General features: G+C 43.1%; 1 protein-coding gene across 1 annotated transcript in view; it reads right to left on the minus strand.

Moving 5' to 3' along the window:
- Positions 1 to 23,474, minus strand: part of LOC102450226 (uncharacterized) — a 44,795-nt gene that overhangs the window by 19,502 nt on the left and 1,819 nt on the right. The window contains exons 3-12 of the mRNA XM_025178669.3: positions 20,587 to 20,748; positions 17,637 to 17,726; positions 15,447 to 15,586; positions 14,372 to 14,516; positions 12,729 to 12,839; positions 7,581 to 7,719; positions 6,886 to 7,019; positions 4,128 to 4,194; positions 2,088 to 2,270; positions 721 to 854 (exon numbers count right to left, since the gene is read on the minus strand). Of these exons, the coding sequence (XP_025034454.3) occupies positions 721 to 854; positions 2,088 to 2,270; positions 4,128 to 4,194; positions 6,886 to 7,019; positions 7,581 to 7,719; positions 12,729 to 12,839; positions 14,372 to 14,516; positions 15,447 to 15,586; positions 17,637 to 17,726; positions 20,587 to 20,748 (1,305 nt within the window). The remainder of the gene's footprint in view (positions 1 to 720; positions 855 to 2,087; positions 2,271 to 4,127; positions 4,195 to 6,885; positions 7,020 to 7,580; positions 7,720 to 12,728; positions 12,840 to 14,371; positions 14,517 to 15,446; positions 15,587 to 17,636; positions 17,727 to 20,586; positions 20,749 to 23,474) is intronic.

Consider the following 23,474-nt stretch of genomic DNA (forward strand, 5'->3'; position numbering starts at 1 on the left):
GGAATCAACAGAGTGCAGATCTATTAATTAATGGAGATTGCCTGTCTCCTAGAACTGGAAGGGACCTTGAAAGGTCATTGAGTCCAGTCCCCTGCCTTCCCACCAGGACCAAGTACCATCCCTAATGAATTTTTGCCCCAAATCCCTAAATGGCCTCCATAAGGATTGAACTTACAACCCTGGGTTTAGCAGGCCAAGGCTCAAACCACTGAGCTATTCCTCCCCCCCATTGCATCAAGTCCCTTTGGAAAACACTGTCAACTCTTAACCAAGTAGTAACAGATCTATGTACCTTGTAGGTTTACTTCCCATTGAAGGAGAAATCATTAATATGGAATTTGGGTAGATTCTTAGTGTGACTTATTAACACTATATACATTAATCCATGAACAGAAGCAGTCACAAAGAACATGCAGGCAAATCCTGTTTCAGAAGTCACCAGTGCCTGATTACCACAAGAAACAATGCCACAAGAGTTGACCTTAGTGTGAGAGATTACAGCAGCAAGCAAACTCCCATGCAGTTTGCAACAGCTTCCTTCCAAACAAATGTGCATCACAAAACTAACACGAATACAGCATTTCTTTAAAGACTGAACATGACCAGCATGCTAAGACTATACAAGCTCAATAAATTTCATACATGAAACAGCGACATGCATCCAACAATCTGTTACTTCTCGCTTTATATTTGAGATCAATAAGTACAATCATTTCATACCCGAAGAGATTTTCTTTTTTCGTTGGTGACGTTATTAGCAATCTCATCAAAGCCTTGTTGAGAGACTACTGAAGAGAGTGAAGTTATCGTACAAATTTTTCCATCAACTGAAGGTTGACGAGAGAGATTAGTTCCTGGGGAAAATTAAGAATAATTTTCAACTTTCTGAATCTTACTATATATTTTAGAAATGTGTGTCTGTGAGTCCATTTGTTCAAGAACTCCTCCTCAATGGTAAGAGCTTCCTTTTATCACAGCTCAAAACAAGGTCAGGGGTTAGTTGTGTCAGGATAATGGGATGTGCCTGGAATTCAATTGTTTCACATAAAATGGAAAGAGAGGGGTCTGGCAGGAGGGATAGTTACACTGCAGAATGACCACAGGAGGCAGCAAGGGGTCAGAGATAGGGATTAGGTATAACCCCACTGGGCCAGTAGGGGATGGATGGAGAAAAGGACAGCCGTCTGTTCTATATTTCATAGACTATGTCTGTGTGTCCATCTGTGGGTTTCTGTCCCCCCACTAGGGGACATGCACCTCTCTCCCAGCAGTGCCTGATAGAGCTGCAGCAGCCATGGAGAGGTGCTTCTCACTTGGCTCTTACCTACTGCAGTGAATGAGCACTGGGGTGGTCCTCTTTCCCCAGGGCAACCTGCATACTGAACCTCTCATCCTCAACCCCACCCCAGAACAATGATTTAAATGAAGAAAAATAAAACTTATTTGCGTTAACGACCTGAGCAATGCTGGGTAAATCAACTAGTATTATATATAGAAAGATGTGAGAATTGAAAACGATTTTAAAAAAGTCTATGGTGATGAGTATGAGATGAGTATGTTACTCACAAAGGGAGAAGTCATTATTATTTGTTTGTATTGTGGTAGCTCCTAGGACCTTCCATTCATGGTCCAGAACCCCATGGTATTAGGTGCTGTACTAACAGAACAATGAGTGAACTATACAGAATGTTCATAAATCACATGAAAATACAACTACTGTACAATACTCTACCACTTCATGGTTTATGCCTTTTTTTTTTTCATTTGTAAGACTTTGTCTCACTTTGCTTTAGGGAGTATGTAAATGTCTTTGGAAACACAGACATCAGAATTAGCAACTTCCAAAGGACAATATAACATTAATTTTATAGTTGTTCAAAATTTTTATCATGGTCGTTGAAATACAAGCGTTTTCATGGTTAAGAAAAGTGACACTCAAAGATGTACCATGCTTTTGAATATTTATACTGTGCTATTTAAGTCAGTTGCGGTACCATTAGTGAGCATCAAAAATGGGCTTTTAATGGAAACTTTCAACAGTACCGATGGCAGAGACTGGCATCCTTCCATAATGGAGGGCCACTTACCAGAGGACGAAATGGGGAGTTTGCTCGTGCTGCTACTGACTGCTTCTGCGCAGTGCTCCACGGAGGCAGAGATGGAAAGATCACCGAGAGTGCTACTGGTTGCTTGTTGGGAATACTCCCCAGAGGCAGATACAGAAAGTTTGTCATTGATGCTGCTGCTGCTTCTGGGCAAGGGGGACTGGCCTGAGGTAGAGGAGAAAAAGATTATTGGTTTACTTACCTGGCCTGGAGCATTTACTGCAGGGAGAAAACAGACGGGTGCTATTTCATTTTTTCACGCATTTATCTTCAAATACATTCATTCAGAAACTGGATTTTCTGTTAGGCAAAAAGGAAAGATGAAGGACTTTTCTATGGTTTTCTATGTATTATTGGGATAGGTAATTAGCTTAACTCATCCATATGTATTAAAATCAAGGTAAACTGACTGTACACACAAAACGAAGTAAGGGGTGCTTCATTTTGCTATTTCAACCTTAGTTTAGTTTTTGGTATGGAATTTTCTAGGTATTTAGAAAAAGGAAATTCAGCCAAACAAAGAAATTACATTAATTTGGATTTATTTGATAGACAGCAAGTAAAAACGTCTGTGGTGCACAGTATATTCACTTAGGGTATGGCTAGACTGCAGGGTTTTTTCGGGATACCAGAAGTATCCCAAAAAAACTCCACTGCAGCCAGGGAATGTGTTTGCTCTTCCACTTTTTTTTCCGGAAGCCCCTGTATTCCTCATTCCACAAGGATGATGGGGGGCTTTTGAAAGAGGGTTTTTTTTTTCTGAAATTTGGCCCAGTCTAGATGGGCCAAATTTCGGAAAAGCCTTTTCTGACAAAAGTATTAGAAAAAGATACACAAAATGCAGAGTGCATTTTGTGTATCTTTTTCCGATAGATCCTTGCAATTTAGACGTACCCTTAGTGAAATTTACACCACCATAGAATGCCAGCTAAGGCCTATGTACCACTGAGTTTCTATTTAAATCTTCATTACTTAGGTGATGCAGTCCCAGCACTGGCCATCCACAAAGGAGCAAACTGCACTTGGAGAGCATGGTTGTGGACCTGAATATGGGCCCTGTCTCCTTCCACATGTACCTGTGTTAGCTTTAACAGCTCCAAGCCTAATAGCACAGGAATATTAAATATGCTGTGGCGATCTACCGGTAGATCTCAGGGGCTCTAAGATTAGCTCTTGAGCCCTCTCTGAACTGCGCGCATGCAAAGTACATTTACATTAGATTTCCTTATTTGAGGAGCAGCTACTCACCGAGCAACAACACAGGTGAGTAGCTGCGAGGAATGGTGGGAGCTCGGAGGTTGGGAGGGATGAAACACCCCAACCAGCTGACTGTGGCTTTCAGCTGAAAGAGGCTGCCCCGCACACCATCTGATTGGCGGCTTCTCTTCTGCGCCTGCCCACGTGGAGCTTGGTGCACCCTGGCTGAGCGCCATGGCCAGCTGGCCGGGCAGCCACTTCTCTTCCCTCCAGCCCGGCTGCCCTGCGCTCAGCCCAGGGAGGCTGTGTCTAACTCCAACTGTGCTGGAGCAAGCTTCCCAGGCTGAGCGCAGGATCACAGATGCCCATCTGATGGACTGTATACGACTAGCAATCTCAGACTACAACCCAGACTTCAAGACACTGGCAGATACTGTTCAGTCACAGGTTTCACACTGAGACTTTGTTATTGGAAGAAAAAATACATAATTATCAATACTTGATTTTAGATTTACGAAATAGCAGAGAACAAAATGTATAATTGTAAATGCTTCATTTGACATTTAAATAGCATGAATTAAAAACAGACCATTTATTTCATAACTATAAATGTGATTTTAATTTTATATATTGCATAATTTAAAAAAACTGTTTAACAGAGTGTACAAGGGCTGGGGATAGCAAGTGATGGACAGGAGAATAGAGAGGGCGGGGCTTCAAGGAAGGGACGGGGCTTCAAGGAAGGGGCGGGGCGGTAGATCTTTGCCTGTTCTGAGACTTCAAAAGTGATCTTGGGTGTAAAAAGGTTGGAGACCACTGACTTACCCAGTTCATATTCCCTACTTGGCTCTTTGTCCAAAAGTTTCTCATCAATATCAGAGTATACATTTTTCTGCAAAATAAAACATGTAGAAGAAACAATGATGTATTATGAATTTTGCAAATGTTTCCCTACCTTACATCAGTCATGTACAAACAGGATTCATGGGTTCTGTCATGGCTCGATTCCCCAACCTGACACTCTGAGTGTAGAGATGGAGGGCTGGCTAGTAGAATAAACTCTGTATAACCTGTCTCTGTAACTCCCAGAGATAAACTTGTCTGGTCTCAGTTTTCCTGAGATCCAAGACAAAAAATAAAAATTTGCTGCCACCACCCAAGAGTACTTAAAGACATAAAATAAACCCTTTCCAAATCACTTGGGAATCCCTTCCCTAAGACAAACCTCCTCCCCTTCCCCATACTCCATTTTACTTGGAGTTGGAAAAACAGAGGGAATCCTTCAGAGAACAATGGGGCTCTTCTCCCCCTAGGTAACTGCAAACTTAAGGCACAACAATCAACCTATACCAGTTAATCAGAACAAAAAGGAAAAAACTTTTACTATCAAACTATTGTTGCAAGCATAGTAAATGACTGGATGTTAAATAGCCATGGAGTGAAATAGACTCAGGGAAAATCCCTGGGTCATAATCCTTAGTTACAAAAGAGAAAAACAATTAGCCAGCTCAAACATGATTTCCAAACCTACAAACAAGGAAAACAATAAAACCTGACAAACTATCTAAACTTTTCCCTACTTACACATTTCAAGAAGTCCATTCCTGGGAAAGCCTGTCTCCCTCCATACCTGGAAAAAACTGTTCTGATCTCAAACAAAGAAGAGAGAAAGAAAACCCCCTCTCTCTCGGTTTTAAATTCCTATCTGCATTTCATTGGCTGAATGCCCAAGACCCCTCCCTCAGGTGCATCTCCAGTAGCTTAACCCTTTCCTCACTCTTCAGGTAAGTCAGACTCTCGTTAGCAGCTGCTATTTATGATCATTTCTAATTCCCTTTTACAAAGAAGTTCCTCAGAGGGAATGAACAAAACAAGGAATTATCAAGTGACAAAGACAAATGTAAGGTGCTGCAATTATGGAGGAAAACAAATGCACAAATACAGAATGAGGGATAACTAGCTTGCAGAAGTTCTGCTGAGAAGGATCTGGGAGTTGTGGTGGACCTTGACCTCAGCATGAGTCAACAATGCAAAGCTGCTGGGGGGAAAAAACAAATACAAGTTTAGGTGGTGTTAACAGAGATGCATTGTTTGCAAGACCTGGGAGGTGACAGTACAGCTCTCCTCAATGCTGATTAGGCCTATGCTAGAGTACTGTGTCCAGTTTTGGTCCCCAGTGCTTAAAAAGGATGTAGAGGAAGCTGGAAAGGATCCAGAGGTAAGTTACAAAGAGGGCAGGATAATAGGCAACAGGTTCAAATTACAGCATAGCAGATTTAGATTAAATCTTAGAAAAAGTTCCGCACAGTGGGACAATGGAACAGGCTGCCAAGGGAGGTTGTGGAAGCTACTTAAATGGAGATTTTCAAGAAGAGACTGGACGGCCACTTGTCTTGAATGGTTTAGACATAACAAATCCTGCATCTTTATAGGGGATTATACTAAGTGACCCTTGTGGTCCCTTCTTACCCCAAGGTTCTATGATTTAAGGGTCACAACACTGGACAATCAACTCAACATGAACTCCCAGTGCAGTGCTGTAGCAAAAAAAGCATTAATGTGATCCTTGGATGTGTAAACTGGGGCATAGTGAGTAGGAGTAAAGAAATGAGTTTTCCCTCCATATATGACATTAATGAGATTGATACAGGATTATTGCATCCAGTTCTGCTGTACACTTTTTAAAAAAGAATTTTGACAAATAGGAAAGGGTGCAAAAAAGAGCCACAAAAAGTATTAAGAGTTAGAGAAAATGACTTCCAATGAGAGATTTACAGAGTTCAATATGTTTTGCATATTAAAAAGAACATTGAAATGTGGCTTGATTAGGGCATAAGTTTCTTCGAGGAGAAAAAACGTAATATAGGGCTCTTTAATCTATCAGAGAAAAGTATCATGAGAACTAATAGCTCTATGCAGAAGCCAGACAAATTCAAATTAGAAGTTAGATACAAATGTTAATCAACAGGGCTCGACAGATAATACAATCTACTCACCCGTAGCGAGTAGATTGTAACCCGGAAGAGCCGGGTTCAGGCGATCTGCGCATGCACAGAGCGATCTGCGCATGCGCTGCCCATGCGCAGTGGTACCAGTGGTACTTTAAAGACTAAACTTTATGGCACAAGCTTTTGTGAGCTGCAATCTGCTGAGGTGAGTTGTAACTCGTGAAATCTTATACCATGATAAACTGTTAGTCTTTCAGGGGCTACTGGACTCCTTGTTTTTGCTGACACAGACTAACACGGCTACCTCTGAAATTTTAACCAGTGAGAGGAATTAATCATTGGAACAAAACATGGACATGGTGGAATCTCAATCTGTTGATGAATGAAAATCAGGACTGGATGTCTTTTTGGAAGTTATGCTATAATCAAAAGGAAGCTATTAAGCCCAACACAGAGGTAACTTGGTGAAACTTAATGTCTTGGGATACACAGGAGATTCATCTAGATGATCTGGTCTTTCATTCTGAATCTATGAATAAACAACATGTAGCCTTTAGATACAAAACACGTCTACATGCTTCAACATGTGAGCTTTAATTTTACATTTGAGACCTGTCCGGGAGGTGGCTTCCTACCTTTAAGGAGCTGCTGGTCTTGCTCATGACAGCATCAGAGGTAGGTTGAGATGTTACTGAAGAAAGTGATGATTTTGAAATTTCTTCTTTGTTAAGAAGTGAAGAGCGACGAGAGGGACTCATGGCACCATTGCCTGAGAGAAAAACCCAAAGTGATCAATAAATAATGTCAAATACCTTGTTCTATAGAGGAAGTGGGATTATGGGAATGCAAAAAGAATTGTCAGAAACGTACTCCTGACAAATAGAGGCACCACATGCAAATTATGCCAACCCTCTTAACTAAGTAACAATAAAGATTTGTTTCCACCACACCACTTCTCAATTTATGCAATTTACAATATTTTACATGTCTCTTGTCCTTCTTTACTTCAGTTGTCTCTCTGAAATATGTTAATCTTACCAGCGTTCTGCCAGCTTGTTAGATATCTCCTATATGCCTTTGGCATAAGTGTGTACCTAGTGCACAAAGCAGGAATCTTCTAGAAAACCGTGTCTACTGGGTTACTTCCCATACCCCTCCACTCTCTTTTCAGTTCTTTCTACTAATTGAGGAATTCCTCTAAAAGGGACTCAGAGATAGGGTGACATTTTGGAAGTGGTAGTAAAGTAACCATATTTGCTGGCCTGGGAGACAAGATAGAGGCAAATGGCAATTCTGCACATTATCTGTATTACATGATGCTTATACATACCTTGATTTTTAATCCTTGGGTCTTCAGATAACAGCGTATTCAGGCACTTTACATGACTTTCAAATTCTACCCTTTGATTAGCATGTTCTTGCAATTTTCTCAGGTGATATGCCATTTTTTTCTCTAGCACTATTCGTTTCTAAAATATTTTAAGAAAAATGTTAGAGACATTTAACACAAGATTGTTACATAAAGCAAAAGAATGTTCTTTAGTGTATTTTGATAAAAGTTTGAACAAACTTTTATAACATTTTATCAATCAACGTATTAATTATCAGTATGATATGTAGAGACATTAAACGTACTTTGAATGTATTAGTGACTTTTAATACCCATGGCTCCATCTAATTTTTAAATTAAAAATCTGGTATCTGTCACTATTAATTAATAACACCAACAATTAATATCTATCTATCAGCTCCCTAAAGTGCCTATCCAACACTAACCCCACTTAGAGACTTGGACAATAGAAGTGTAACTCCAATTTCAATACATGTGACATACAGTCTATAAAAAAAACCTAAATACATTTAAATCAATGTCTGAATTCCTAGTGGAACCGAAATGGGAATGTTTGTTAGTCACTGTGTCAAGAATCTCTCATTAATTTACAAATGTGTTAATTGGAGTTCCTTTCTGTCTCATTACAGAGGTTAGTCTCCAAAATCAAACAAGCTTGTAGGATTATTTTCTTAAGGGGACATGTTGCGAATTTAGAGTTAATTAAGCTACAAAGAAAGTAAATTACAGAGATGAGATTGGGAATCAGATTGTCTCTACATTTAGATAAAATGTCTTCCTTTAATTTGATGTCTCTTATTCTATTGTAATCCCTGAAATCTCTGAAATTAAATGTAGAAGATATAATATAGTTATATTTTCTTGGTTGTTATACCCTGAAAATTAAATGAACTGTATTGTGTAAGGATGAGAAATACTAAAAAAATATACTCTAATATGCGCATCATTTTGAAACATTAAAAGGAGGGAATGCTTTTGAATACTGGGGTGACCTTCTAGGGTGACCAGATAGCACGTGGAAAATCAGCACACTTTTTTTTAGAGGGTGGGTGGTATAATTGCCTACATAAGACAAAGCCCCTAATTTTGGGATGGTTCTGATAATATCGGGTGGTCACTCTAATTCAAAAATATAATTGTGGGGCTTGTGCACACTAGTGCTTACTTCAGTATGACCTATGTTGCTCAGGAGTATAAAAAAGCCATCTCCCAAGCGACGTAAATTACATGGATCTAAGCACTGGTGTGGACAGTGGTATGTCAGCGGGAGAAGCTCTCCTGCCAGCATAGCTCCCGCTGCTCAGGGAGGTAGAATAATTTATGCCAAGGGTGATCTCTCTCCCATGGGCTGTAGCAGTGCTACAGTGGTGCTGCTGCATCCGGTTCTAGTGGAGGCTAGCCCTTGGAAATGAATGAAACTTCAAATGCTCCTATGAGGAAAAAAACAAAGAAACCTGCTATACACCAGCAAAATGCAGGACAATGTAGCACTTTAAAGACTAACAAGATGGTTTATTAGATGATGAGCTTTCGTGGGCCAGACCCACTTCCTCAGATCAAATAGTGGAAGAAAGTAGTCACAACCATATATACCAAAGGATACAATTTAAAAAAATGAACAAATATGAAAAGGACAAATCACATTGCAGAACAGAAGGGGGATGCGGGGGGGTGGGAAGGGGGAGGAAGGAAGGTAAGTGTCTGTGAATTGCTGATATTAAAGGTAGGGAGAGTGGGATGTTTGTGAGTTAATGGTATTACAGGTGATAATTGGGGAAACTGTCTTGGTAATGGGTGAGAAAGTTCAAAGACTTGTTAAGTCCTTGTTGGTAAGTGTCGAATTTTAACATGAATGACAGTTCAGAGGATTCCCTTTCAAGTGCAGATGTAAAAGGTCTTTGTAGCAGAATGCAGGTGGCTAAGTCATTTAGAGAGTGTCCTTTCTGGTTAAAGTGGCAAGAAACTGTTTTCTCTTTGTGATCTTGTCTGATATCTGTTTTGTGGGCATTAATCCTTTGGCGAAGTGTCTGAGATGTTTGTCCAATGTACATAGCAGACGGACACTTTCGGCACATGATAGCGTAGATTATATTTCTGGATGCGCAGGAATATGTGTTCTTGATCTTATAACTCACTTGGTTAGGTCCAATAATGGTATCAGCAGAATGAATATGTGGACAAAGCTGGCAACGGGGTTTGTTGCAAGGGAAGGTACCAGGGTTGGTATTAGTGTGGTATGTCCTGTGGTGGTTGGTAAGAATCATCTTGAGGTTAGGTGGTTGTCTATAGGAGACTATGGGTCTGTCTCCCAGAGCCTCTTTGAGTATGGTATCCTGTTCCAATATAGGCTGTAGTTTATTGATAATGTGTTGGACAGGTTTAAGTTGGGGGTTGTAGGTGATGACAAGTGGTGTTCTATTGTTGGTTTTCTTGGGTCTGTCTTGAAGTAGATGGTTTCTAGGTATTCGTCTGGCTCTTTCAATTTGCTTTTTTGTTTCTCTGGGTGGGTAGTTGAGATTTATAAATGCTTGGTAGAGATCCTGAAGCTTCTGGTCTCTGTCAGTGGGGTTAGAGCAGATGCGGTTGTATCGAAGGGCTTGGCTATAGACGATGGATCGTGTGGTGTGTTCTGGATGGGAGCTGGATGCATGTAGGTAACTGTATGAGTCAGTGGGTTTTCTGTAGAGAGTGGTGTCTAATTTTCCATTGTTGATTTGTACGGTGGTGTCCAGGAAGTGGATCTCTCGAGTAGAATGGTCCAGGCTGAGGTTGATGGTGGGGTGTAGGTTGTTGAAATCTCTGTGGAATATCTCCAGTGTTTCTTGGCCATGTGTCCAGATCATAAAGATGTCATCGATGTACCGTAGGTAGAGGAGGGGTGAAAGGGGACGGGAGTTGAGGAAACGTTGTTCTAGGTCAGCCATAAAGATGTTAGCATACTGTGGGGCCATGCGTGTACCCATGGCTGTGCCGCTGATCTGGAGGTATAAGTTGTTCTCAAACCGGAAATAATTGTGGGTGAGAACAAAGTTACATAGGTCTGCTATCAGGTTGGCAGTAGTGTCCTCTGGGATAGTGTTTCTAATTGCTTGTAAACCGTCTTCATGTGGGATGTTGGTATATAGAGCTTCTACATCCATGGTGGCAAGGATGGTATTATTGGAGAGGTTATCGATGTTTTGTAGTTTCCTTAGGAAGTCAGTAGTGTCTCGGAGATAGCTGGGGGTATTGGTTACGAAGGGTTTGAGAAGAGTGTCTACATAGCTGGATAGACCAGTAGTGAGCGTGCCAATACCAGAGATGATGGGACGTCCGGGGTGCCCAGGTTTATGGATCTTGGGAAGTAGATAGAACAATCCTGGTCGGGGGTCAGAAGGTGATTCTGTGAGGATTTGTTCCCGAGTAGCTGTGGGGAGGCTTTTAAGGAGACAGTGTAGTTTCTTTTGGTAGTCCAAGGTGGGATCAGAGGGGAGAGGTTTGTAAAATGTGGTGTTCGAGAGTTGTCTGGTTGCCTCCTGGTTATAGTCGGCCTTATTCATAATGACCACAGCACCCCCTTTGTCAGCTGGTTTGATTACAATGTCCAGGTTGTTTTTGAGACTCTGGATGGCATGGTGTTCAGCGCGGCTAAGATTGTGTGTCGCTTGTTGTCGTTTGCGAATAATGTCAGTCTGTGCGTTGTTGCGGAAGCTGTGTATATAGAAATCCAGATTGTAATTCCGACCGTCAGGGGGAGTCCACCTAGAATTATTTTTCCTTTGGTGTTGGTAGGGGGGATCTGGTAGGTCAGATTGATGTTCAGTGGTGGTTTGGAAATATTCTCGGAGACGGAGGCGGCGAAAAAAAGCCTCAAGGTCACCACAAAATTGTATCCAGTTTGTGGGGGACGTGGGGCAGAAAGAGAGACCCCGGGACAAGACAGACCACCACAGGACATACCACACTAATACCAACCCTGGTACCTTCCCTTGCAACAAACCCCGTTGCCAGCTTTGTCCACATATTCATTCTGCTGATACCATTATTGGACCTAACCAAGTGAGTTATAAGATCAAGAACACATATTCCTGCGCATCCAGAAATATAATCTACGCTATCATGTGCCGAAAGTGTCCGTCTGCTATGTACATTGGACAAACATCTCAGACACTTCGCCAAAGGATTAATGCCCACAAAACAGATATCAGACAAGATCACAAAGAGAAAACAGTTTCTTGCCACTTTAACCAGAAAGGACACTCTCTAAATGACTTAGCCACCTGCATTCTGCTACAAAGACCTTTTACATCTGCACTTGAAAGGGAATCCTCTGAACTGTCATTCATGTTAAAATTCGACACTTACCAACAAGGACTTAACAAGTCTTTGAACTTTCTCACCCATTACCAAGACAGTTTCCCCAATTATCACCTGTAATACCATTAACTCACAAACATCCCACTCTCCCTACCTTTAATATCAGCAATTCACAGACACTTACCTTCCTTCCTCCCCCTTCCCACCCCCCCCGCACCCCCCTTCTGTTCTGCAATGTGATTTGTCCTTTTCATATTTGTTCATTTTTTTAAATTGTATCCTTTGGTATATATGGTTGTGACTACTTTCTTCCACTATTTGATCTGAGGAAGTGGGTCTGGCCCACGAAAGCTCATCATCTAATAAACCATCTTGTTAATCTTTAAAGTGCTACATTGTCCTGCATTTTGCTTCAACTACCCCAGACTAACACGGCTACATTTCTATCACTATGCTATACACCAGTGCCTCCTTCTGGACATCAATGAACACAGCAGAGAACCCAGAAGAACAGAAGTGCCAGTTGACAAGTGTCAAACAGAAAGTCAGAAGATTGCCCTTAGTCTATAAAGTTCTGACATCCCTGTCATAGCGGATTGCCAATGTCAATTACAGCAAACCAAAAAGTACACTACAGTCACTAACAACTGAAGTAAATGGAATTCCTGACCATGTGTGAGGTTAATCATGTATTTGGCTTTGGGACCCAATGTAGCACTGGGAAGTCCTCATGAGATTTTAAAAAGCTTATATTTTAACACCATATAGGTAAAAGTTATATATAATGTGGCACGTCAATTCTAAAGAAATTTAGCTTTCTCTTCTCTTCACCTTTTTAGCTTTCTCTTCTCTTCTCTTCCTTCGCAGTTCCTCAATTCTTGCTTCTCGTTTCACATCCTCACCAATTTTCAGCAGAAGTAACATCTCTTTTTGCTTCCATTCCTAGGGATCATAGATGTATCTTATCATGCAATAATTATATGCACATTTTACTTTGTGTGTACAACTCCTCTGCTGCTTTGTTTAACGTTTTTCTGTTCATTATCTATACATTTTAAACACTTTTGGCCAAAATCATTCCTACAGTCAGATCACTGCAGTCAATGATGTAGCCACAGTGATAATTTTGATACCTATAAAATTATTTCCCCAACATACTAAATTCTACAAACAGTAGAAATATTATTGGCTTGGCAGGGGCTGGTGGGATAGCAGAATGCCAAGCATTCTTCATGATTTTTCTTTCAGCTACGATCTGTTTAGAATCCCTGACTTGCAAAGCTACATGCTCTGACACTTGGACTATGGAGCTCTAGGAACACCTTGTTCGGTGCAGCGTGATCGCCTTGCTTGTAGTCATAATTCCGTATCTAGAAAAATGCTATTTGTATTCACTTTGTCCCTACAGATTGTCATAAGCACCAGTCCTGTTATTTAGTTTTCTAAACACCCGTTTGTGAGCTGAAATTTGGGGTGAAATCCTGCCTCATTGAATTCACTGGGAATTGGGCCTTATAGGAGCCAGGACTTCACGCCAGGTACATAACTAGATGGTAGGACAGGGGAGGGCAAAGGGCCCTTAGCAGGCCAGATCTGGCACGCCAAGCCAGTGCATCCAGCCTGCAGCCACCCTACTGCTCCCCTACCCTCAGGCCAATCAGGGCCTGGAGGCAGGGGAGCGCGCAAAGTCTCCTTGCTCCCGCAAGAGCGCATGGTGGCTAGAGACACACGCCAGCTAAACAACCAGCTTTTATCTCTAGCTGTCGCGCACTTTTGGCAGGGAGGATGAGCTTTGTGTGCTCCCTGCCTCCAGGCCAATCCGGGCCTGATTGGTCTGGGGGCAGGGAGAGCGCAGGAGGTCTCCTCCTGCTAGGTGCCTAGAGGGAACACCAGCTGTTTAAAAACAGCTGGTATTTCTCTCTAGGGGGCGGGGCAGGGATGGAGAGGGGACGTCTCGCGCTCCCCCAGCCTAGGCCAATCAGGGTAGGGGGGAAGCACTAGAAGTATCCTGGCCCGCCCCTTCTGCCCAAGGCCCCGCCCCTTTTAAAAATTATTCCCCACCCCTGTGGTAAGATCTGAGCCTGCAAAAAGCAGGCCTAAAAAAGAACAGTGTCTAGAAATCAGGGCCATAAAGTACTGAAATGTAACTCTGCCTGTTGGGCTTAAATATTTACAGATTCTTTTTTACTTCCAGCATAGACCTGGATCCTGTAAACATTTAGTCACATGTTTAATACTAGGCATGTGAGCAGCCTTATCAAATCCAATGGTACTGCTCAGACACTTAACATAAAGCACATGCATAAATATGTGCATGATTGGAGCCACGTTCGTCAACTTTTTAAAATTCTTCATAGACTGGCTGGCAAACTTCTTGTCAACTGACAAATAATTAAAATTGATAGCAATTTCATGAAGGTGTGTGTTTGTGTACGTATAAATTGTATGGTGTCTTTCAATTTCTTGTTTCTAACCTCCTCCATTTTTATATGAAGAATAGGTTGTTTCTTTTTCTTTTTTTCACGTTGCTTTTTCTCTTCCTCAGCCTGTCGAAGGAGTCGTTTTTCTTCTGCAATACACTTAATTTTTTCCAATTCTTTATTAATCATTTGTACATATCTTTAAAGAAAAAATGTAAATCACTGGTAAGAATCAGCTGGAATCACCTTACCTAGTCAGTTTTCTGCTCAATCCCTGCTATATTCTTTGTCTGATTTCTGTTTGCTTAAGTCAGATGAGGAATTTACAACTGACTTCACAAATATCTAACATAATTCATACCCAGTAAATTAACAATTCCAATACAGTTAATCTTCTTACTATGTATTTTAGAAATGTGCATCTGTCTGGCTATGAGTCCATTTGTTCAAGAACTCCTCCTAAATGGTAAGAGCTAAGAAAAGCAAATCTGGTGTGCAGCTTTCTTCTTATCATAATATAAAAAAAGGTAAAGGTTTGCTTGTGCCAAGACTATGGGATGTGCCTGGAATCGATTTTCTCATAAAATGGAAAGGAAGGGGTCTGGTAGGAGGGACAGGTGTACTGTAGAATGACCACAGGAAGGCTGAGAGGCGCCAGAGATGAGACTGGGACAGCCAGGACCCCATTGGACCAGCAGGGGGCCAGAGCGGAGAAAAGGATAGCTATCTACTATATATTTCAGAAAGTTTGTCTGTTTGTCTGTGTGTCTGTCTGTCCCCCAGCTGGGGGACATGCACCACTCCCCTGGCAGTGCCCACTTTCAGCAGCCAAGGAGAGGTGCTTTTCACATGGCCCCAAGTTGCTGCATTGAGAGAGGGCTGGGGTTGTCCTTTCCCTGGGTCAGCCTGCATACTGAATCCCTCATCCCCACCCTCACCCCAGAACAATGATTTTAAATGGGAAAAAAAAGTATTTGAATTAAAGGCCTGAGCAACACCAGGTAAAACTTCTTGTTCTTTTATAATTTAAAAGGTTATAAAATAAAACTAAGGCCCCAACCTTGCATGGAGTTGCATGCAGGCCCCCACAGCCACTTCCAACTTCTAAACTATTTTGTCTCTTTGTTACCTGTCCCTTATCTGTCTTTCTCGGTCTTGTAAATTTTCTCTTTCTTCTTGGAGCAGCCACTCTCTGAAGTGAGAGGTGTCAGCACCCTCAGGAAGCAGAAAGGGATCTTGTAGTTTTGTCACTTGTTGTTCAAGCATTTTCTGAAAATGAAGAATGGATTTTAGGGCTTTATTTAAAGCTTTAATGCTTTCACCAGCCACCTGGGCTGCCAAATTTCTTACCAAAGAAAACCGAACACCCTTCTCCAAGGTCTTACCAGGCTCACTCCACTCCCCGTCCCTCTGTTGCTCACTTTCACCCTCCCTCATTGGCTCGCTCATTTGTAGCGGGCTGGAAGGATCCCTTTTCGGCCAGGTGTCTGGTAAAAACCAGACACCTGGTCACTCTACAGGCACCTATCTCTGCACTGAAACTCAAAATACTTAAGAGAAAAGTAACGTGCCGAGGGCTGAACCCTCCCCTTTGCCACCAAAATGACATGGAAAGGAGGGATGTATATGCAGTTCTTGGTGTGATGGGGTATACAAACTCCATGCTGGGCCCCACAGAGTTAACGAGCTAGTGTGGCTCAGGCGGACCTGCCCCACCAACTCTTGGTCAGACGAGCTTAAAGGGGAGAAACCCCATGCAGCTGCTGACAGGATCAGCCAGGAGAATGGGCTGACTGACCAGAGGGCAAGAACTCTTTAGCTGCCCGCTGAGCGTAGGCCTAGTGCACAACCCCCTGTGATAGGACCATTGCTTTATGCTCGCCGGTGAGCTTCGATGGGCCCACCGCTTTGCGGAAGCCGTCTGAGAGCTACTCTGAGAGTCTGTGTTTGCTTCCTTTATCGGCAGCCCCAGGAAGGGAAGACTTACTGGGGATCTGCTGGAGGGCGGAGCCTCATAAGTTTGGACTGACACGCTAGAGCACCTGAAGGGCAGAGGCCTGTGTCAGTGCTGGGGCCTGGTCCAGGCCTCTGCGGTGCCCTGGCCTGGGGGCCCTGGTGACAATAGGCTGCTGCACTTCTGTGGCATGCTCCCCTTTGGGAATGAGCAACCACAGCTCAGTGACCACAGCTTTGCCCTGTCCGTTTGTTCCCCCCGGGGCTCTTTGCCCCACCCTGAGCCCTCAGAGCTCTCTGGGGCTCTTTCCACTCCCTTTCTGTAAATGTCTGCCGCGTACCCAGGAGGAACCCTTCCTCTCTGAGTGACTGCCGTCAAACTGGGCAGCGTGGATACGTCTACACTGCAACGCTATTTCACAATAACTAGCGCTATTCCCAAATAACTTAGTCCGCGTCTACACAGCAGGCAGTTATTTCGAAATAGTGTCCAAATACTGTCAAGCTGGAGGACGTCTTACTCCGACTCATGAAACCCTCATTGTGCGAGGAGTAAGGGAAGTCGGAGGAAGAGTGCTCTATTTCGATATAAGTGCTGTGTAGACTCCCTATTTCAAAATAAGCTACGCAATTGACGTAGCTCAATTTGTGTAGCTTATTTCGGGTTAAGCCCTGCAGTGTAGACGCACCTTTCAGACTTCTGAGAGGTCTGATCTTTAGTGCTGCCCTTTCTTGGTTTTATTAATAGTTACCTGCTGCCTCAGGGGCTCTACTGTGCTTTTGAGTACATCAGGCAGGCTTGGGAGGCAGCTGGGGAGTAGAGCAGAAGTACTACGAGCTTCGCCTTTTACCCTTAAAGCTTCAGCTGTGGAACCAATTCCTAGCATGTTGTCTGTCAATCAGCTGCCAAGACCCTCCCATTTCAAGTTGTTAGCAATGCATTCAATGGGGCTGAAGCAAGGTGGTTGAGAGAAAAACATGAAGAGGAAAGCACAGCAGGCCTCAGGCACTAAGGATGTGCCAGCCTCACCGTCTGGCTTTGGGCCTGGACTGTCACTCGAGAATTGGGCTGTCACACCCCTTGCAATGTGGCTGCATGATCTGCAATAACTGAACCGCTTTGCTGCTTACACCATTATCTTTCAGCCCAGATGGTTGCCATAAAAAAGAGTGGAGTTATGAACCGTGCTCAGATATCACCTTTGTAAGCCATGTACTCTGCTATGCACTGGCTTCATAATTCAGAATTAACCATTTAGTCAACTCCTTTGGGAGGCTCTGTGGTAATTGCAATTTTTTTAGTGGACTGCTATTTTGTGTTTGGTTTTGAAACAAAACAGAATTTTAATTACTTTAATTAACTTACTTGTTCTCTCATATAACTTTTTTCAAACTCTATCTTGAGGGTTGTCAGATACTGCCGGTATTCATTGAACTCCTTTAGTGTACACACAACCTAACAAGAAAAAGATGTTGCACAGAAAATGGTTATTTACTATATAAAGGCATGAATCAAAATACTTTCATGGCAAATGCATATTACTACTACTGTCAATTTCCCACTGGAGAATTTGCTGCTATGCAAGCCACAGACTTATTTCAAAAGAGTGACCGCTGAGAGATCATGCATGCAGGTCTTTTGGATCCAGCCTTATAAAGCAAGTGTAAAAGCTTTCTCTGATTTTCCTTAATTTCCCCTCTTTCTGCTTGATGGTGTGGTCATAGAATTAATTTGTACAGGATTAGGCTTAGAGCTTTTGCTACAGCTTTATATTTTATAGAGTTTAAAAAGAAAAGCTCTTAGGCTATCTGACATAGCATCTCCTTCTCCGGCTGTTGTCACATTCATGGGTCCTTCTCACCAGACTATTATAAGATAAAGTCTGCTGCCTTTAAAAAAGGAGGCTATAGAACTGGTCACAAAACTGCACAGAGAAAAGGGACGTTATTTATGGTATTCTCTTATTTCAAAGGGAAAAGAAAGCCTGCAAATAATTCTCATTCTAAAAACAAATCTTTTGTGTAGCTTTATTTAAAAGATAAAATTGCAGGTGGTTACATCATCTTTCCTTCAAAATGTCAAGTTTGCTTTAGGCCTCTTGGCCTTTGGAATGTGAACACGACTTCCATATGTCAACAGGGAAAGGTACAAGAACTATGTCATGTCCAAGCTGGGCAACAATCAATATCCATATGAGCTCTGTGAATTGTCTGTCCATAATACTGAGCACTGGCTGGTGGGTCTTTTACCTAAACCCTTCCCCTTTTGCTTTCTTAGGTCTGACTTCTGTCACACTAAAACCCCTTTACACTGCTCTAATTGTACACTGCTTTTCATTTGTCCCTGTACTTTTTAAGAATTAAATTCAAGTCTGGAGCAAGAGAGAGCAACTCCATTGACTTCAATGGACTGATCATGACCCTATAACTCTACATTGCTCTTAGTGATAGTGTTGGATGGGTTTTACCGGAAATAATTAATTATTGCTTTCTTAGTCTTCTAAATAATATGTCAGATTTTTTACCTCTAGGGGTCAGCCTTAAAAACTCTCAGATTTACCTCTGCAACTCGATCACTGTGATATTAACAATTTTTCTTGCACTTCCCTATAAGTATGATCGGAAACTCAGAAACTAGGCCTGATTCAGCAAAGCACACGTGGTTAACTTTAGACACATGCTTCAGTACCATTGATTGCAAATGAATGTGTGAGCCAGTGCAAATGATGACTTGTATTTTCACTTTAGGCACACCAAGAAGGAAAACAGCACACAGTATTGTATGGCAAGGCTCCACCAAGACATTGTGAGCTCAGTCCTACCCTCTGTGGCTATGTCTACACAGCAGTGCTATCTCGGAATAATGTCAGTTACTCCAAAATAACATAGTCCGCATCTACACACAAGCAGTTATTTCGACATAATGTTGATCTGAAGGACTGCTTACTCCGACTCCTGTAACCCTCTTGTACAAGGAGTAAGGGAGGTTGGGGGAAGAATGCTCTGTCTCGAAATAACTGCTATATAGACAGCAGCAAAAGTCGAAATAAGCTATTTCCACTTAAGCTACACAATTAGCATAGCTCAAGTTGTGTAGCTTATTTCGAGTTTAGCCTTGCTGTGTAGACATGCCCTGTGGCACATGTGCATGCAGGCGGGGAGAAGGAATAGGGAGCCTCTGATTAGAGCCCCACGAATCCACAGATATCCACTTTATATCTGCAGATGTGGATGTGGATAGCCTCAGCTCATTTCTGCAGCTATGGATGCAGATACAAATTTTGTATCTGTGGAGGGTACTACCAGGAGTTTGAGCCTTTAGACTCATGCTGGAAAATGTTCTTCTAGGGGAAAAGAGGGGTGAGTTAAAGAGGTGGCCTAGAAAGGCCACCCAGGATCTTGTGTTTGTAGAACTAGTGAGAACTGGTCCTCCAGTGGCCAGAAGGGCCAGAGAAGGAAAAAGCCAATTGGGGTAAAAAGGGCAGGCTGCTTCTTCCAGGGGTAGTTTTGCGTGAAGCTGGGACAGAGGAGGAAAGACTTCCCCATCTTAAACTAAAAGCTCGGCCTGGTGTGGGGCCTACCTTTGACTACACTTCTTGACCAAGCCAGTGAAATTCCCTGAGGCAAACCAGTCTTTAGAACCCAAGTGGACTCTTGAGCTGGAAAATTAAAAGGAGCAACTTGTTTCCTGCAATGCTCCACTGGTTCAGATGAACCCGTGACAGAGCCCCTCTGCTGAAACTGCCAGACAGAATCTGTCCATAGACAGCAATAGGAAAGATGCACCCTGACCCACACACCGCACCCCAGCAGAAAATGAAGCATTTCCAACTCCCAGCTGGCTGGTGTGATAGCCACCACTGATGGCTAAGGGGACATGATGCTTCTTCTCCAAGTAACATACTCCCACCTTGCAGCACGGTGGCTCTGTATTGCCTGTCTGACCATTTACCCACCACTGATGCTAGCTACATATGTTTTCTAGGAAGGCAAGATAAACTCTAAAATAATAGGGATGGGAATTTCAAAAGTGGTGAATGTTGGTCTCACTCTGTTTCCATGAAAATCCAAAAGAGAGCTGCCCTTACCTTCAATGGGAACAGAATTAGACCTGCGCCGAGTGCTTTGAAAATGCAATTTACATAAACATTCATCTGAAGAAGTGGGCTGTGCCCATGAAAGCTCATGATACCATCTACATATTTTGTTAGTCTTTAAGGCGCTGCTAGATTATTAGTTGTTTTTTAAGTTTTTCCAGTAACAAACTAACTCAGCTACCCCTCTGAAGCTCTCATCACGTTTGTTATTTAACCTACTTTATTGTCGTTGGTGACATAACCTCCTTTCTTTAATCGCCGTAGATTATTTTTACGCTTATAATAGGAACGCAAATGTGGATCATGTAGACTTCTGTATTTTGTAGTCATTAAGTGACAGTAAGGATCACCAAGGTCAAAGCCACTAGGTGGTTGATAAAGCTGTGAAAATACATATTCAAAAATATTAACAGAGTAACACCTATCTGAAAAAGAGATAAAGAAGTTTCACCATTCCTAAACATACCAGTCAACACTTTCAAACAACAGGGGTTGGATTAGTTTCTGCTTTCAGGAGTTGCACTAGGTATGATTTTTACTCAGGCAAAAGAATGCTTTATTTGTGGTATTCTTAATGTGAGAATAACCTGTCTTAATTTTAAATTTGTTGGCTTTTTGGATGACTGCTCTAGTGGCTGTGGAACAGCAATGACTAATGATTTTGGATATTTATAGAAAATTTCAGTTGCTCTACTGACATTTACAAAATTTACTCTTATAGACACAATTTTGCCCCAGTAATGAATGGTGCCCAATGGTGCATTTGCAAACTGTTCAGGTCTTTCTCTGGAAATTCTTCATGTCTTTCACTGCAGTGGCAAAATTGTGGATGCTGTTCGTGGTAGGTGAAAGCCCAGACCTGCAAAAATGAAAACCTGGTTTGAAAATCAGACCCTAATATTTTATTCAACTCTTTTGAGTTAATATAATATTCTGTAGCCATTCCAAAAAAACACTACGGGCAAAACTCTTCTGATGTTCTTTTTCTTCAGTTTTCAATACGTTGCTTGAAAACAATATATAAAGTGAAAACTGAGGTTGGTTGCACAAGAAGACTTGTCCTGGGAGACAGTAGGGGAAACACAGAGGAATCTGGAGCTGGTTGGCTGAGAGAGGGTGTTGGACACTGACCTCTGATGTGGTGGTGGGGAGTAGAGGAACTGAGACTGACTGGGGAAGAAGGCTGGGACTGTAAACCAGTAGGAGGAAAAAGAAAACAGTGAGAAGAGAGGAGATCTGACAAGGACCAGAGCCACCTTTTGGTACACTAAGTCTCCCAAAGTGCTTAGTCAACATGGACAGGCGTGTTCTCCTATCTAGGGCATGTGTGTGTGTGTGTAGTTACTGTTGCTGGTATGGAGCCCATCTGTGTGGTCTCTGCATCCGAGAGTGGATGTATCTGTGCTGATCCCAACATGTGCTAGTGGAAGTGGGAAGTCAGGGCCCAGCTGAAGATAGCTCTTGACTGCCACCAAGGCAGAGAGGTGCTCCAAGACCTTTTTCCACCTGCATGAAATGTGGGAGTCCCTGCGTAGCTTGGCTCCACTCAGGTTGATTCCTGTGTAGTAGGACCATTCAGTATTGCGAATACTGTTGAGATCAAAAGAGCTAACATTTGTAGCAAGCTGACAAACCCTCTTCACCAGACTTATGCTATTCTGAATCAAATCCAGGGGTGGGAAAACTCTGAGCTAAGCAATGTCTACCAGGGTGTCTCCTTATTTCAGATGCCTGCTGAGGAACAAGCCGGCACCTTGGTTAGCTTCTCATGAGCCCTACAGATTTCAGCACTCCAACCACTGAGGCATGGATAGTGGTTCCAGAAAGAAGAACACATGTCTTCCCAGGCTGTGCACAGAGACCGCTACGTCTGAGCTTTCCGTGAACACTGACGCTGGCCTAGAAGAGAGGACACAGAATTGGTAGTGCTGACCCCTTATTACAGATTTGGGGTATATCCTGTAACTGAGATGTATCCCTGTAGGCATGTAGGCTGGGGTTTTCAAAGGATCCTTAAGTATCCAAATTCCTTAGGCTCGGTGGAAAATTCCAGCCAAAGCACTGGCACTGTCCATAATGCATGGCCAGTAGCCTTCCTCTACAGCACTGGTCACCGACCAGTAGATCAGGATCTACTGGTAGATCTTGGAACCTTTGATGGGTGATCCTGACAGGTTTGGCCGGGAGGCTATCCAGGGCCTGCACTTGATCTGCTTCTCTCAGCAGTGCTGTGCTGCTCCTGCCCTCTACCTTGGAGGTGATTCCGCCTCCCTGCCCCCCGGGATCCTCCTGCGTGTTGTGCAGGGCATGGGAAGAAGAGGGGGAAGTGCTGATGTCAGGGTGTCCCTCCCCCACCTTGTACCCCATCTCCACAGAGCAGGGGGGGCAGGGATGGAAAATGTTTGCTGGCTGCTTTTGGGGGTGGTACAGGACCGGGGGAGGGGTGAGCCTGCCTTAGCCCCCTGCACCACCACCCAGGCGACACCTGTGGAAAGCAGCACCCAGCTGGAGCCTGCATTCCGAACCCTGGCCCCAGTCCTGAATCCCTTCTGCATCCCTGCTCTAGCCATGAGTCCCCCTGCACCCAAACTCCTTCCCAGAGCCTGCACCCTGAACCCCCTCCTGCACCTTAACTCCCTGCCACAGGCTCAGCTCAGAACCCCTCCCACACTCCAGACCCTTTAGCCCAAGATCAGTGTCTGCATCCTCTCACACCCCAACCCTCTGCCCCCAGCCTGAGAAAAGTGAGGATGGGGGAGGGAGGGAGGATGGAGTGAGCAGGGGCGGGGCCTTGGAGAAGGGGCAGGAAGGAGGTGGGACAAGGGTGTTTGGGTTTGAGGTGGATCCTGGATTGCACTTACATTCAGAAAGTGATCTCATCCTTAAAAAGGTTGGAGACCCCTGCTCTACAAAGGGCATGATCACAGGACTTCCTTCTAACCAGGGCTTCTAAGTGGCTACATAATGATAAAAACTCTTGAGTTGGGTCTAAGCCCTGCTGCCTTTTGGGTCTCAGGGAGCACTACGACTTGGAATTCCTTCCTTTTTCCAGTGACATGGATTTGATGGTTTCCACTGATTACTTTCAGCATCTTTTCCTTCTGAAT

This window comes from Pelodiscus sinensis, chromosome 13 (assembly GCF_052426305.1).
Source record: "Pelodiscus sinensis isolate ZL-2025 chromosome 13, ASM5242630v1, whole genome shotgun sequence".
Classification (NCBI taxonomy): domain Eukaryota; kingdom Metazoa; phylum Chordata; order Testudines; family Trionychidae; genus Pelodiscus; species Pelodiscus sinensis.